This window comes from Sprattus sprattus (genome assembly GCF_963457725.1).
Source record: "Sprattus sprattus genome assembly, chromosome: 18".
NCBI lineage: Eukaryota > Metazoa > Chordata > Actinopteri > Clupeiformes > Clupeidae > Sprattus > Sprattus sprattus.
In genome coordinates, this window is record NC_137916.1 from 18634907 (window position 1) to 18648894 (window position 13988).

Consider the following 13988-nt stretch of genomic DNA (forward strand, 5'->3'; position numbering starts at 1 on the left):
TCCCATCCATAACTTCAACTGTTTTAGCCATTATCTTATTTTGTTTTAGGGGACAAATTCTCTTTTTTTATTATTAGTGAGGAAGAGGAAAGGGGTCAGACACGTGGAGACAGAGAGAGAAGAATGTGAGTTAAGAGGTACAGAGGGGTTAGGGTGGTTATTTAATCTGTAGTTATGGACTTCATGTTGTTGACAGCTGACCTGGTCATCGTGGCGTTCGGTGGCGGTCTCGTCCAGCTCGAAGGTCTGCTTGACCAGGCCTCTCTGCTTCTCCCTCTGCCGCTCTGAGTTGTGTGGTGACTGGGTGGTGCTGTAGCGCTGGTATCTGCGTGTGTGTGTGTGAGAGAGAGGTCAGAGGTCAAAACTGGCATTACCCACCAGCATCAGGGACCGGAGCCCGCAGCGGTCCGTGGTCCAATGAACCATAACTCTGAGTGCAGCCTCAGTGCCTCGCCGTACTCACTTCCTCTGAATGATGAGCCAGTCGTCTGTGTAAACTCCCAGGGCGTCTCTCACACGGGGATCCAGTGTCCTACAAACACAAACACAGAAGACTGCTGATGTGAAGACTGTGTTCAGCACAATACTGTGTACTTCTGCACAATGTGTTAACCTGAACACAACTGTGCAGCGTTGTGTAGTTCTATACAATGCTGTATAGTTGTGAACAGTACTGAGATTCCAATCTGAACTAATGTCTTATGATTGCAACATATTATTATTTTATGATTGTATGCATATGCCTTGGAGTCTTTGAGTCTTAGAATTACAATTAGAACCATAAGTGCCTGAGTGTGCCGTTTCTATCGGAGTGCCTGTGTGTACTAAGTGATAAGGAGGATGGGATGTTTTGAAACTTTATGTCTCTAAGGTCATAGTGTCGTTCTGAGGCTTGAGTGCACTTCCTGTGTCAGTTGGTATCTGTTCTACATCACACAAATACCACTGGTGAGAGCTGGACTCACGGGTGGCCCACGTCGTCTGAGTCCTGTGATTAACACGCCTCTCCTGTCAACTGATAGACTCCTTAAAGTCAGATTGGTTCTCGGTCTTCCCTGAGACATGAGACGCCAGAGACACTTTGTGAATCATGCCTCTATCCTGCTGTGCACGGCTGACTAAAACCTGAATCCTGATTGATCACTATCTTCCAGACTGAGGTTTCTGTTTATTTGGTACACAATAACCATCGCTGTGTAGTGGTGCAATTCTGTGTGGAAATGTGCAATGCTATGCAACCACAGTGTTGATTTATGCTGATTAATACCATATACAGTGGGGAGAATAAGTATTTGACCCCCTGCCGATTTCGCAAGTTTGAGTCATCTATAATTGTAATTGTATGTCTATTTTAACAGTGAGAGACAGAATATAAATAAAAACATCCAGAAAACTACATTTTATAACAGTTATTAATTGATTTGCATTTAAACGCAGGAAATAAGTATTTGATACCCTGCAGATCCTCTCCAAATCCTTAAGGTTGCGTTTTCAATGTCCTGGCTGAGGGAAGGAGGTTCTCACCCAAGATTCCAGGGTACATGGCCCCATCCATAGTCCCTTCGATGCAGTGGAGTCGTTCTGTACTCTTGGCAGAGAAACAGCCCCAAAGCATAATGTTTCTACCTCCATGCTTGATTGTGGGGATGGTGTTCTTGGGGTCATATTCAGCATTCTTCCCCCTCCAAACGCGGCGAGTCGAGTTGATGCCAAAGAGCTCGATTTTGATCTCATCTGAGCACATCATGTTCTCCCAATCCTCCTTAGAATCATTCAAGTGTTCGTTGGCAAACTGCAGACGGTCCTGTACACGTGTTTTCTTGTTTCCTTCAAACCATTACGGCGTAGTGTGTTGCCAATGGTTTTCTTGGTGACTGTGGTCCCAGCTGCCTTGGAATCATTCACAAGCTCCCCCTGTGTAGTTCTGGGGTTATCCCACAACTTTCGGATGATCACCTGCATGAGGCGAGATCTTGCATGGAGCCCTAGACCGTGGGTGATTGACATTTGTTTGGTGTTGCTTCCAACAGTTGTCTGCTTCTCAAGCTGCTTGCCAATGGTTTTGTAGCCCATTCTAGCCTTGTGCAGGTCTACAATCTTATCTCTGACATCCTTGGACAACTCTTTGTTATTGCCCATGGTGGTGAAGTTGAAGGTGTGAAGTATGATTCTTTGGACAGGTTTATTTTATACACGTCACCAGTTGACATCAGGTGTACCTTGTTACCTTGTTAAGCCTAATGAGGACTAATCTGTGTGCTTCTTGGGCACATAACTGGCCATTGGGAGCCAGAATTCTTGCTGTTTGCTTGGGGGTTCAAATACTTATTTTTTGCATCAAATGCAAATAAAGTCATAAATCTTATAAAATGCATTTTTCTGGATTTTTTTGTTGATAGTCTGTTTCTCACTGTTAAAATACACCTACCATTACAATTCTAGATCACACATACATTTCTTTGCAAGTGGCCAAACTTGCAAAATCGGCATGGGTTCAAATACTTTCCCCACTGTAGGTCTGTAGTGTTCTATGGTTGTAAATAATGCCATATAGGTTTGTAGTGTTCTATGGTTGTACATAATGCCATATAGGTCTGTACAGGGTTGTATGGGGCTGCACACTACCATGTGATGCTTTAAAACAACATGCAGCACAGTAAATTGCTGTGCGATGCTGTGGAGTGCTGTGCTATGCTGTGGAGTGGTGTGCTGTGCTATGCTATGCTATGCTGTAAAATGCCATGAATTGCTGTGCTATGCGGTATAATGCCATATATTGCTGTGCTATATAATGCCATGTATTGCTGTGCTATATAATGGCATGTATTGCTGTGCTATGCTGTATAATGCCATATATTGCTGTGCTATGCGGTATAATGCCATATATTGCTGTGCTATATAATGCCATGTATTGCTGTGCTATATAATGCCATGTATTGCTGTGCTATGCTGTATAATGCCATATATTGCTGTGCTATGCGGTAAAATGCCATGTATTGCTGTGCTATATAATGCCATGTATTGCTGTGCTATATAATGCCATGTATTGCTGTGATATATAATGCCATGTATTGCTGTGCGATGCTGTATAATGCCTTGCGGTGTTGTGGAGAGTGGAACCTAGCTAAAGCACATCAGCTGCAGATGCCCCTGTGTGCAGCTCAGCCCCAGAGGTAAAAGCAGGCCACAGCAACTGAGCCGTGTAGAATGTGCCACATGACAAAGAGAAACTACAAAAAGTGATGTGCTCCGTCGTAATGAACCATGTTTGAAGTTGTGTGAGGAAGTGTGAGTCAGTGAGCGAATGTGTGTATATGGTTGAGTGTGTCTGTGTGAACATGAGCGTGATTGTATGCGTGGGCGTGCCCATTATTGTGTGAATGTGTGTGTGTGATTGTGACTGAGATTGTGTGTGAGACTGTGTGTGTGTGAGTGTGTGTGTGTGTTGTGTTGTGTTGTGACTCACTCTTCCTCAGGCAGAGCTGCCTCAAGTGTGCTGCACTCTCTCTCCTGCAGGACGAGTTCCAGGTCATCCAGGGGGAACTCCATGAGCTGTCGGAGCGGCCCTGGTTCTGCACCGGGAGCGTGACTGCTCACATACTCCTCAAAGTCCACCGGCTCCACCACCTCCGTCAGGGGCAGCTGACCACACACACACACACACACACACACACACACACACACACACACACACACACACACACACACACACACACACACATATATATATATAAATACCATGCTCAATTCTTCTCAAATCAATTTGATTTAGGACGCCTCTGAAACTCTAAAACAAAAGTTGGACAGGCATAGTTCCTATAGATCACATGCCTTGTATAATGAATCCATATTATGGCAACCATCTTACATTAACTTCAGAAAACCCCTCTCCCTTACAGTCAAACTGGAAGGCAGAGGAGGGCAGAAACGAAAGTGATTTGTTTGGTTTGTGGTGAGACCACTTCCTTTTTTTAATGCCATGGCCTAACCGCAATGTTATCTCCCATTTTAACACTCGATGAGCTTCATTACTGGACTTAAGTGGCTTTGGTTTTTCTTTGGTGGTGAAACAAGATCTAAAATAGGACTCTCTCAAATAAATGGTACTGTAAGTATTGTTTGAGACAGGCTGCTTGTTTTTCAACCACTGCTTGTATTCAAAGCACCATTTTTGCCTTTTGTAAATTTGTTCTTGACTTGGACTTTCTTTACTATTTCCGCTGTGACGCAAGAGAAGAATGAGGACTTGCGCTTTATTCTGGACATCAGAAGCAATGTTATCAGAGTAGACATATGTACCAAAATAAAATCTAAAGATTAAATAAATAAATATTACAATACTTTTCCCTGCGGTATCGATATAAAATCTTGCCGAAAATCTTTGCGACACTACACAGTATCTCTACTGGATTGCGCTCTCATCTTTGCTAAAAAAACATGCAAATACACTCACAAACACAAACATACAAATACGCACACTCAAAAACAAACACAAACACAAACAAACTCACAGGTTGGTGAGCTCCTCCGCGCTTCTTGGACAGCTGCGGAGATCCATAGTCCCTGGACACCTGTTTCCTCACCTCAGATGCCACCGTTCTAAGGGAGAACAGACAAGACAATACGGGTCAAAACCTCTGACAATCTCAATCACTCGTTAATAATAATAGTAAGCTTATTCGAAGACCATAGCACCTCAGACGCCACCGTTCTAAGAGAGAAACATTCAAGACAATACGGGTCAAAACATCTCACAATCTCAATTACTCAATAATATTTTTTTATAGTAAGCTTATTATTTGAAGACCATAGCACCTTTCATGCAGGTATGCATCCTAAAGTGCTTCAGATGAAGACAAACTAACAACAAAAGTACATATATAAGTAAATAAAAACAAAGTTAGGTTATATCATATAGGCTTTGGGCCTATGTGACCAAATCCATAGGTTCCATAGGTTCTCCACAGACGTACCCTCTCTGTTACATGTTTTGGTACTTCATTGAATTTTAAAAATGTTTGCTCACTGTGCCTACTGTGAGTGACCCATACCAACAAATGTGAACACCACTTAATTTCGGAACTGATAACTGGTGAACCCATCCTGCTGATCTTGGTACAATCTTTGCCATTGTTGCCATTTATCTGCAGAGGGGCAGAAGGCTTAAAGTGACAACAGAAGCTAGAGGCAGCCTGTCGGGGCAAGACTTTTGTAAGCTTCACTCCAAATCAGCAACTGCCGTGACAGACCAGTGCCAGCAGCCTCCTCCACAAAGAAAACCGAGAAGCCCAACGTGGGCAGGCATCTGTGTGTGTGTACGTGTTTGTGTGTGTGTGTGTCTGTTCGTGTGTGTGTGTGAGAAAGTTCAGCAGGATGGCCTAAGCATTTAGGTTGTTGTAAGTCTCTGTGTTTTAACTGAATTTCAGAAGCTACAATAGCTACCTCTACAACTTCCTTCACTGGAAAACCCCAAAATGTCTTTCAAATGTCTCATTTAAAACTCAGTCTTGACTTTTAAGTTTTTGCACTTAAGACTGAGACAGTGTCTTTTAACGTGTTTAAACCAATTACTGTTTTTCACTCTCATTGGTTAATACACTGTGTCTGACGTGTGGGATGTTCCAGCTGTTTGCAGGAGGTGAAATCCTACACTAACCCATGGAAGTACAAAAAAACATAGACCACAGTACCGGGCTCCCAGAATGCACTTTCTCTTCAGCCCAGTCACATGGGCTAGAGTGTGTAACTGCACAAGTAAGCGCCTCTTGACATGAGGGGAGACAGATGGAGACTGGTACGGCAGAAAGAGATACCGAGAGCAGGACCATCAAGTTCAGCTACTTTGGGCTGGCCATCTGTGTTGCAATAAAGAGGCCTTATGACAAATAAAAAGTGTGGTAAGTAGTTTTTGTTGTTTATTTGCTTCTGGACTTACTCTGATGGGTATGAAGGCGTAGTAAGTAGGAAGTAAACACCCCAAACAACATCCATCCAGGAAAAAAATCGTAACTATATGTCTTTATTGTACATTTACAAGCGTTCCAGTTTTTTCACAAGACAAAAACCTCTCAGTCACACAGAGTGGCAAACTCTTAAAAAAAGTGAAACTCTCTACATCTTTTCCCACCAATTTTACATCACTATGAAGGCGCTCACAAATGCCTTTGATGTGAGATCTCTCTATCAAACCGTATCCCCCTCCACTCCACTCCACTTCCCTGTACTCGTCTGCAGAGCAGTGAAGCTGGTGCTGCTTTAGGCTTGGAGAGCAGGAGCAGGAGCAGGACCAGCAGCTGTTCTGGCTTGAACGCCGTCGGTCCAGGGGACTGGTGCTGGGTTGCTGCGGCCATAGTGGGCAGGCAGCCTCTGCTCTGGCCATGTGCAGCCCACCCCCCCAACGACACATGGGAGTTAGTTCCTGACAAGGACAAAGCAATGCTACCCCCCAACCCCTCCTCCTTCCAACACCCCATTCCATTCAAAGACAGTATGCAGCTGCTCCCCCAGCAACTCAAACTGTCGTTTTCTCTCTCTTGCTTTGGTGCCAATCTCCATCTGTCTATTATACAGACATTTTAACGCACACTATTCCCCTCCTTCTAGTAAATACATGAACACACACACACACCAGTAGAAATGCTTTCACTCACACAGCACCATGGATACATGTGGTCTCTGACCCAGACCAAATTCAATCCCGTTGACAAATCTAGGTTACACGTAATATAAAGTCCTCACAAGACACAAATTCATTCTCTGTCTCACTCACATACACGGGCAGACAGACAAAGACAGACACACAAACACACACAGCAACAACAAACACTAACTCTCTCTCTCAGTCTCTGCCCCAGAGACACTTACACTAACAGACACCCAGCTGCAAGGGCCCCAACATCTGCCCCTTCCGTGCGCTGAGCAACCTCCACTGTCACCAGACATAAACCAAGCCCCTTCCTCTATACACTGGAATGTCACACTGCTCAAGCTGTTAGCCTGACAAACACATTTCCTCTCTCTCTATCTATCTATCTATCTATCTATCTATCTATCTATCTATCTATCTATATATTTCAACCTCTCTCTATCTATCTATCTACCTCTTCCTCCCTCTCTGTGTCCCTCTTTATTTCTTTTACACTTTCTCTCACACACACTCACTCATGCTCTCTCTCTCTCTCTCTCTCTCGCCTTTCTGTCATTGGAAGGTCCAACAAACACCCAGCAATCCCCCTTTCTCAACTGAACATCCCGTGCTGTCAGCCGTGCAGTTTTAGCCCGGATGTGGACACTCTCCCTGGGGGGGTCAGGCCACTCAGTCAGCCCAAACACTCCCCACGCTTCCTGGCATGATAAAAAAATGATGACTGCGGAGCTGGATTTCCCAGGGCAGAACTCCATAATACACTGCACGGAACACGCTGCTCCAGCAGTCATTTCGTGTGTCGTGGCAGAAGTAATATGGTACATAGCCTAAGCCAAAAAATGTGAACTGCGCAGCACATTTTACCCAGGCTATTTAGGATTAATCACTGGCAGAGACATTAACATGTAGGCCTACATCACATATACCATATGTAGCCCACATCACAACAGGAAAAGGGAAGAAAAGTCTCTGCTGAAACATGGTGCCTAGAATTGCTTCACACCCTTTCCTGCATCCTGAACACAAACAATGGATAAAGTCTCAACACTAGAGGAAGGTGGAGCACAAGAAAAAGAAATAATGGGCGGAAAAACTGGGGCCTACATTAGAGCTTTGCTCGTGTTGTTACATTACTGTTACCATGGACAGAAACCATAGGTAACCTACAGGTTGTTTAGCGAAAATACAAAACCATACGTGAAGAAAAGAGCCAGACTGTGCCTTGGTGCCATGTTTACTAGCTGACCACATTCCAAGATTGCAGAGATTTCCACTTGGTTTTCATCGTGCCTACCTGCATGGTGAGATACACGATATGAGAGGCTTATCAAACCTCCGCCCTGCTTTCTGGACACCATGGCTGAACGTAGCCACGGGGGGAATGAAAATAACTGTGTTTACATACAACAGCTAGCATGCAATCAATTGACTTAAGCACACAACACATATTTGCACCAACAATTTAGTTTTTTCCACTGGCTCTTCAACAGAAACTGCAAGAGTACAACTGTTAAAAAACCTAATTCCTACCTAGTCACTTTATGAAACTGTCATGCTGTAGCCAGTGACTATGTCATTTTCCCAGATTAAAAAGGGAACTGCACACTCCCTGTTCTACTTGTGTTTTTTTTTTTGTTGAAGTGTGTCAGGTTGACTTTGAAGTCCCACCCCAAGCCCGCAATGTCTAAAAAATATATACTGCAGTCTGTTTTGGCATTCAGCTGGGCTATAACCTATTTCTTAACGAAGCAGTGATTGACACTAGGTCAGGCACAGTTCATTAGTGAGCTACAACCACAGTAATTCCACAGACGGATTTAACAACATCCGCCTGATCCCGCATCCAGTAACTTAGTTTAAAGTAGCTTCATAGATAGCTAAGGCAACCCATGTTTGTTTTCTTACGTTACTTTTGCAAGCCACTGTACATAGCAACATCTATAACAAAGTGGTAGAGGGTATAATTCATGGGTGCGTTCATTCATTTACATTCCATCACTTTCAGTAACATTACATGTTTTGTTATATATATATTGGTAGATAGAAATACGGTTGAGTCATGCCGTTATCCCCAATGACAATAACAGTAACACTAACGTTTGGTTTGTATCGATGTGGTGCAAAGCTTCATTCAAATAATCCGATATCTCTTAGCTAGCTAGCTAGTAACTTTCTCTCGAACTGTTCAACAGGGAAACCTCAGACGAGCAGAGTTTTTCTTTCAGTCTCCACAACTACAGTATATCAGATTTCAAGTTTTTGTGAAACGCATATGGGCTGAACAAAAGAATCGTCCCTGTCCAACTGCACTCACGGGACTACGCGCTTCACGTCAAGCGATACCTCCAAAATCATGCGCTAACGTTGCGAATTCGGTCACGGGAAAAAGCACATTTACAGAACGGCCAACAAAACTGTTTTGTTAGTCACTCCTACCTGTTAATTTTATGGGCAAAAGCCCTCCTTTCGGTTGTTGAGGCTGCCATCCCATCTAGGCACCTTCCAAAATATCCCTCTTTTCTTACACTTTCGTAGTGTGCAGCTTACACTCTGCTTCCTTGTGTCACTACAATGACAAATGGTTCCTCCTAGTGGTTAGGAGACGAAAACCTCACGGATTCTCACCTAACCGGTTAATATGACGCACTCTGATGCCGGTTTTAGGGGGGTAGGGCAGATGGGTCATGTCAAACTCAGAGTTGTCAAATTATTTGTACATATGTCCCTTTTTAGCAAAAAGAAGCACACCGTATGTTTTTAATATTCATTACGTTTCGACGCAAGCGCATACATTTATTTGGCCACAGGCGCAGGCTATTTACTGCATATCATCCTATAAAGTAAAGAAGCAATAAGCTGATTCGAAAGGGATTAATGTTAGGACAACGAGGGATGGCTCAGACAATTGTTCAGTTGTTCTTGTCTAGCGCCGTGCCAATGGATTGGCCATCTTGGTGTCATCTTGTGTCCACAAACCCTGAAAAATACCGAACAACCTCTCTGATAAACACAGTAGCAAAACATAAAGTGTATACTGATAATAACATTTTCTGGGATCAAAGGGCGTAGAGAGGGCCAAGAGTGCAGAACAGCAAGTGGCATATCGCCACACTATTATACGCGAGTAGTGACTACCAAGAAATGGGTCAACCAATCATCTTCCAAGACCTTTCCTTTATAGCCAATCAGTTTAGGTCGCCAACTATGAAGAGTCGATAGAGAAGTCTAGTCGAATTCATTCTCGACATGCGCTAGCTCGGCTTTTGTATAGCTACTATACTGAGATTTAACGTTGTAGAATGTAGTGCAGAGTGGCTGCTGTATCTTCACCTTTTCTCAATATTTGTTTTCACCTCAGGTCGTCAAAAATAATCCCTTTCAGAAGGAGGCATTTCATTTGTCAATACGTTAAGTAGGTGGTTTACCTCTAATCCATTTAACTGTACTATCCTAATGTTCAAATCATCCCCCCTAACAGTGTTTATGAATTTAAGGGAAAATAGTTTAATAAACGACGCTGCAATTTTCCAACGGGGTGGAATGTTGTACTGGTAGAGGAATGTCTATGCTGTTAATAATCTGACCGATTTCCAGTGTGTTCTAGGCCTATGACGACCTTTAGGCCTATAACATAGACTATAAGAAATATCTTGCTGATAGCCTGTAGGCTTATGACCCTATGCTTATGCAAAATATTATTCTTTTTGCTATTCTATTTCAAAGATTAAGTATAACATGTTTTCCAGTATGTTCCTCTATGTATCCTTCCTATAGGGCTACATATACTTCAGTGTATACCCTACACTGCATCATTTACCATATATATCAACATACCATCAAATTGGCAATGCAAGCTATTAATTGACAAGTCTACATGTGAACAAAGGGTTACAGCAAAGTCTTCTCAGTATTTTCCTACATTCAGGTGACCAAGTGATTGAAATTCTGCTCCACTCTATAAGAAGAGAGGGAAGTCTCAAAATGAAGCTGTGCAGTAGGAAACAGTCACTGTAGGCTACTACCTGTACACAAGAGCAGATGCTGGTGATGGGAACTGTAGTTTGGCACATCACGACCGACATCTCCCCAGGCCTGGGCTAGCCTATGAGCTCTATGACCAACATACTGTATATGTCTTACAAACCTATGGCCACTAGAGGGAGATGTCCGCCATAATTAGGTCCATCAGGCATTTGTTCCAGCCATGGTCTCTCTAAAAAGGCGGTGTCCAAACGTTTATGATTCAGCCAAGCTTTCCATTGTCCAAATGCAGTGCTGGTCAGATTTGATTTACCAACACTGCAGAGAAAATCAGATGTCATTTCCGACATTTCAAAGAACAAGAACAATTACAAATGTGCCCACAGGGAGGTGATTTCTTTCAAAGACTATGGTCTGTGTTTAGAAAATGATGGCATGTCTCATATCAAATTGTCATTTTAATTCATTTAGTCATTTAGTCATTTAGTATATACTAGGTTTCATCACAAAATCAATACTTTAATGGATACTATCATAAATATATATCAAAATAATGATATTTAAATTAATAAATGAAGAGTATTGAGTATTTTGAATAGTACCCCACAGTACATACATATAATATACTATAATATTTAGTCATATTTTATAATATGCAATAATCTGAAATGTGTAGTATCATAGCATAGTAACATGTCCTTTGTTAAGAAGGGAGATTTTGCTCCTGCTCTTGCTCTAGCCCCATCTGCAGGGCCAGGATATACATGCTCCTTTATGGTGGGTAACCTTCACTCCTCTTTTCTCCTTGCTTCCATTTCCTCCCCCTCCCCCTACCTACCTGCCTCTGTCAGTGAAGTATGACCACACTGTGCTGTTTCCACAGCCCACCTCCCCTCCCCCCATCCCCAGTGCACAGGTCCTTTAATCTAGCACCAAGGAGAGCTGCTGAAAGTTTACTGCTGTACAGTATACCCCACACTCCACACATTCATTCTGAGTGTGTGTGTGTGTGTGTGTGTGTGTGTGTGTGTGTGTGTGTGTGTGTGTGTGTGTGTGTGTGTGTGTGTGTGTATAGGGACAAGGGTCGGTCCTCTCTGCAGAGTGACAGATCAGAGAGATTTTCAGGTTGAGGTGGTGGGCGGGGAGACAGTAGATGATTACTGTGGGCAGGGGAGCCTCTCTGCTGTGGCTGCTGTGGAGCGAGAGAGCGAGCGAGCAGACATCTTTACCAAAGCATGTTGATCATACAGAGCGTGACACATTGAGACTTTGGGTGTAGGGTAGGGACCATGGTGATGAAGACAAATGAATCTCCAGTTCTGTCCTCTTTCCCCCCTCTTTCTCCGGTGTGTGCCCAAATCTATTTATACAGCTTAAATTCCAGGCATGTTCAGTGGTGTTTAAGCGCCTTTCTTGGACCACATGGCTCTATCCAGCAATTAGTCTTTTGTGAGTGTACAGTGGTCATTACGATGATTGATATATGTGCTAGTTTGGAAGGCACAGGTGTATAAGTTACTCCAATCTGACACGTATATTAGTTATCTTGACTAATGGAAGATGTGCCAGTCTCCTTCTGTGTGAGGGGGCCAATCTTCAGAGTTAATGAGCCATATTCCTGCAATTACATTAAGCGTATGGACCCTCCGCAATGCGTCAGAGTTGTGCACCATTTCTTTGAATAATGTTCTTAGTAATACTGTGATGCGAACTGCAAACATATAAGTACATATCGCTTCAGTAGTGAGAAATAGAACAGGATTTAAGTTTCTGATTTGACGTAGTGGGCCCTAATTGTATTGACGAACAACAAGCAAAGAAACCAGCAAAGTCTCACCCATGCAGCTATCATATGCAGCATTGCTCTGACCTATACATGTTTGCGCTTAGGACCTTGCTTATGGTATTCATTTAGCAAAATGATTTTGCCAAGTTATTAAATTAGCTTAAGTTCATGCTCGGCGCACTCTGCTTGTTGCCAGCTGCCTTTCAATGAAATTAGGGCCCATTAGGTATGATTGGGAAAGCATACAAAATGTGTCATATGTATGTGTCTTGTTCGAATACTGTGTGTGCACTGTATTGTGTTCATATAAGCAGCATCCATGCAACATCCATTCGTACCCCACCCATCCCCTGCAACCTCACGCTTGCCTCTCCTCTTTCTCTTTCTCTTTCCCTTTCCTTTCCTCTCTCCCTCTCTCCGTGTAGTATGCTTTCGATTCCTCGACCGGCACTATTGTTGGAGTGCCCCTCCCCCAGCGTATGAGTAAGAGAGCCCCCCCACCGCACCGCACCACACCCCACCCCCACCCCAACATCCCCACCCCCACCTCGCTCCGTCCCTGCTGCATTACCAAAGAACAAAAGCGAGAGTGTCAGACACCACCCTCTAGATCTCTTTCACACCCCAGCCCCCTCCCTGCTTCCAGATGGGGCTGGCTTTTTTCAGGGGCTCTCTGAACCCCAAGAGTCCTTCAAAATGGATGCCCCCCTCCCCGCCCCCCGCCCCCCCCCTACTTACCATCACTACTTCCCCACCCGCCATCGCCCCACTCCTCAGCTGCCCGTCATCCACCTGCTCAGCTGCCACGCGTCCGTGCCCAGGGCACGCCCCTTTCTTCCAGCACCCCACCCTGCCGGGAGAGTGAGGCACCACCATCAAAATCATTAACCACTTGCTTGCTTGCTTCCAGTGGACTGGCTCCAGCACATTACTTTAGCAGCCATAAACACTTTTAACGACATGAACTCCTCGGAGCACATAAAAACAACTCACACACAAAGTTTATGGCCATTTGTAGCATCCCAGAATGGCCACCATTAAGGAGAATAATGTAAACAAACAAACAATACTTTATGTAGGGGAGTCAGTGGACCTTTTACCCAGAGAGACTCTATTTTCTGAGTGTCAAACACTTTGAAGCATACCCTGGAGAGGATGTGAAAACATGACATGTATACATGTAGACCTGCTTCCCATTGGCATTTTCCCTAACTGTAGTTATTCCACAAATTAACAACATATGAAAAGGAGCAACACAAAAACAAAAAGTGAGACGGCACAATGCAACAGCTAACCACTTCATGTCCAAAGGCTGTTGACTGAGAATCTAGCAGATGCTCACTTGCATCTTTCTTTTGAGGGCATCAACACGTTGCACCTTCAGGAGATTGTTTGCTGTTAACCCCCCAACCCCCAGGACAAAGCTGGGCCTCGGGGGACTAGGGGAGAGGTGTAGGACTGGGCCGCATCTGTCACTAGACAGCTGTTAGTCCGTTAATGGAATTTGTCCTGCCTTTGATGGACGTGTGGGGAGAGAGAAGGAGATAGGGTGGACCTAATGACTTCTGAATCAGT

General features: G+C 43.9%; 2 protein-coding genes across 3 annotated transcripts in view; one reads left to right on the plus strand and one right to left on the minus strand.

Annotated features, from left to right (window-relative positions):
* Nucleotides 1–9211, minus strand: part of dock6 (dedicator of cytokinesis 6) — a 44985-nt gene extending 35774 nt beyond the window's left edge. For both annotated transcript variants that reach the window (XM_080856046.1, XM_080856045.1), the window contains exons 1-5: nucleotides 9083–9211; nucleotides 4512–4599; nucleotides 3467–3642; nucleotides 464–532; nucleotides 202–325 (exon numbers count right to left, since the gene is read on the minus strand). In XM_080856046.1, coding sequence (XP_080712172.1) covers nucleotides 202–325; nucleotides 464–532; nucleotides 3467–3642; nucleotides 4512–4599; nucleotides 9083–9132 — 507 coding nt within the window. In that variant the 5' untranslated portion in view covers nucleotides 9133–9211. The remainder of the gene's footprint in view (nucleotides 1–201; nucleotides 326–463; nucleotides 533–3466; nucleotides 3643–4511; nucleotides 4600–9082) is intronic.
* Nucleotides 9212–13109: 3898 nt separating this feature from the next.
* elavl3 (ELAV like neuron-specific RNA binding protein 3) overlaps nucleotides 13110–13988 on the plus strand; it is a gene marked incomplete at both ends in the record, with an annotated part of 23168 nt that continues 22289 nt past the window's right edge. Inside the window, one exon of the mRNA XM_080856198.1 lies at nucleotides 13110–13274. Coding sequence (XP_080712324.1) covers nucleotides 13110–13274 — 165 coding nt within the window. The remainder of the gene's footprint in view (nucleotides 13275–13988) is intronic.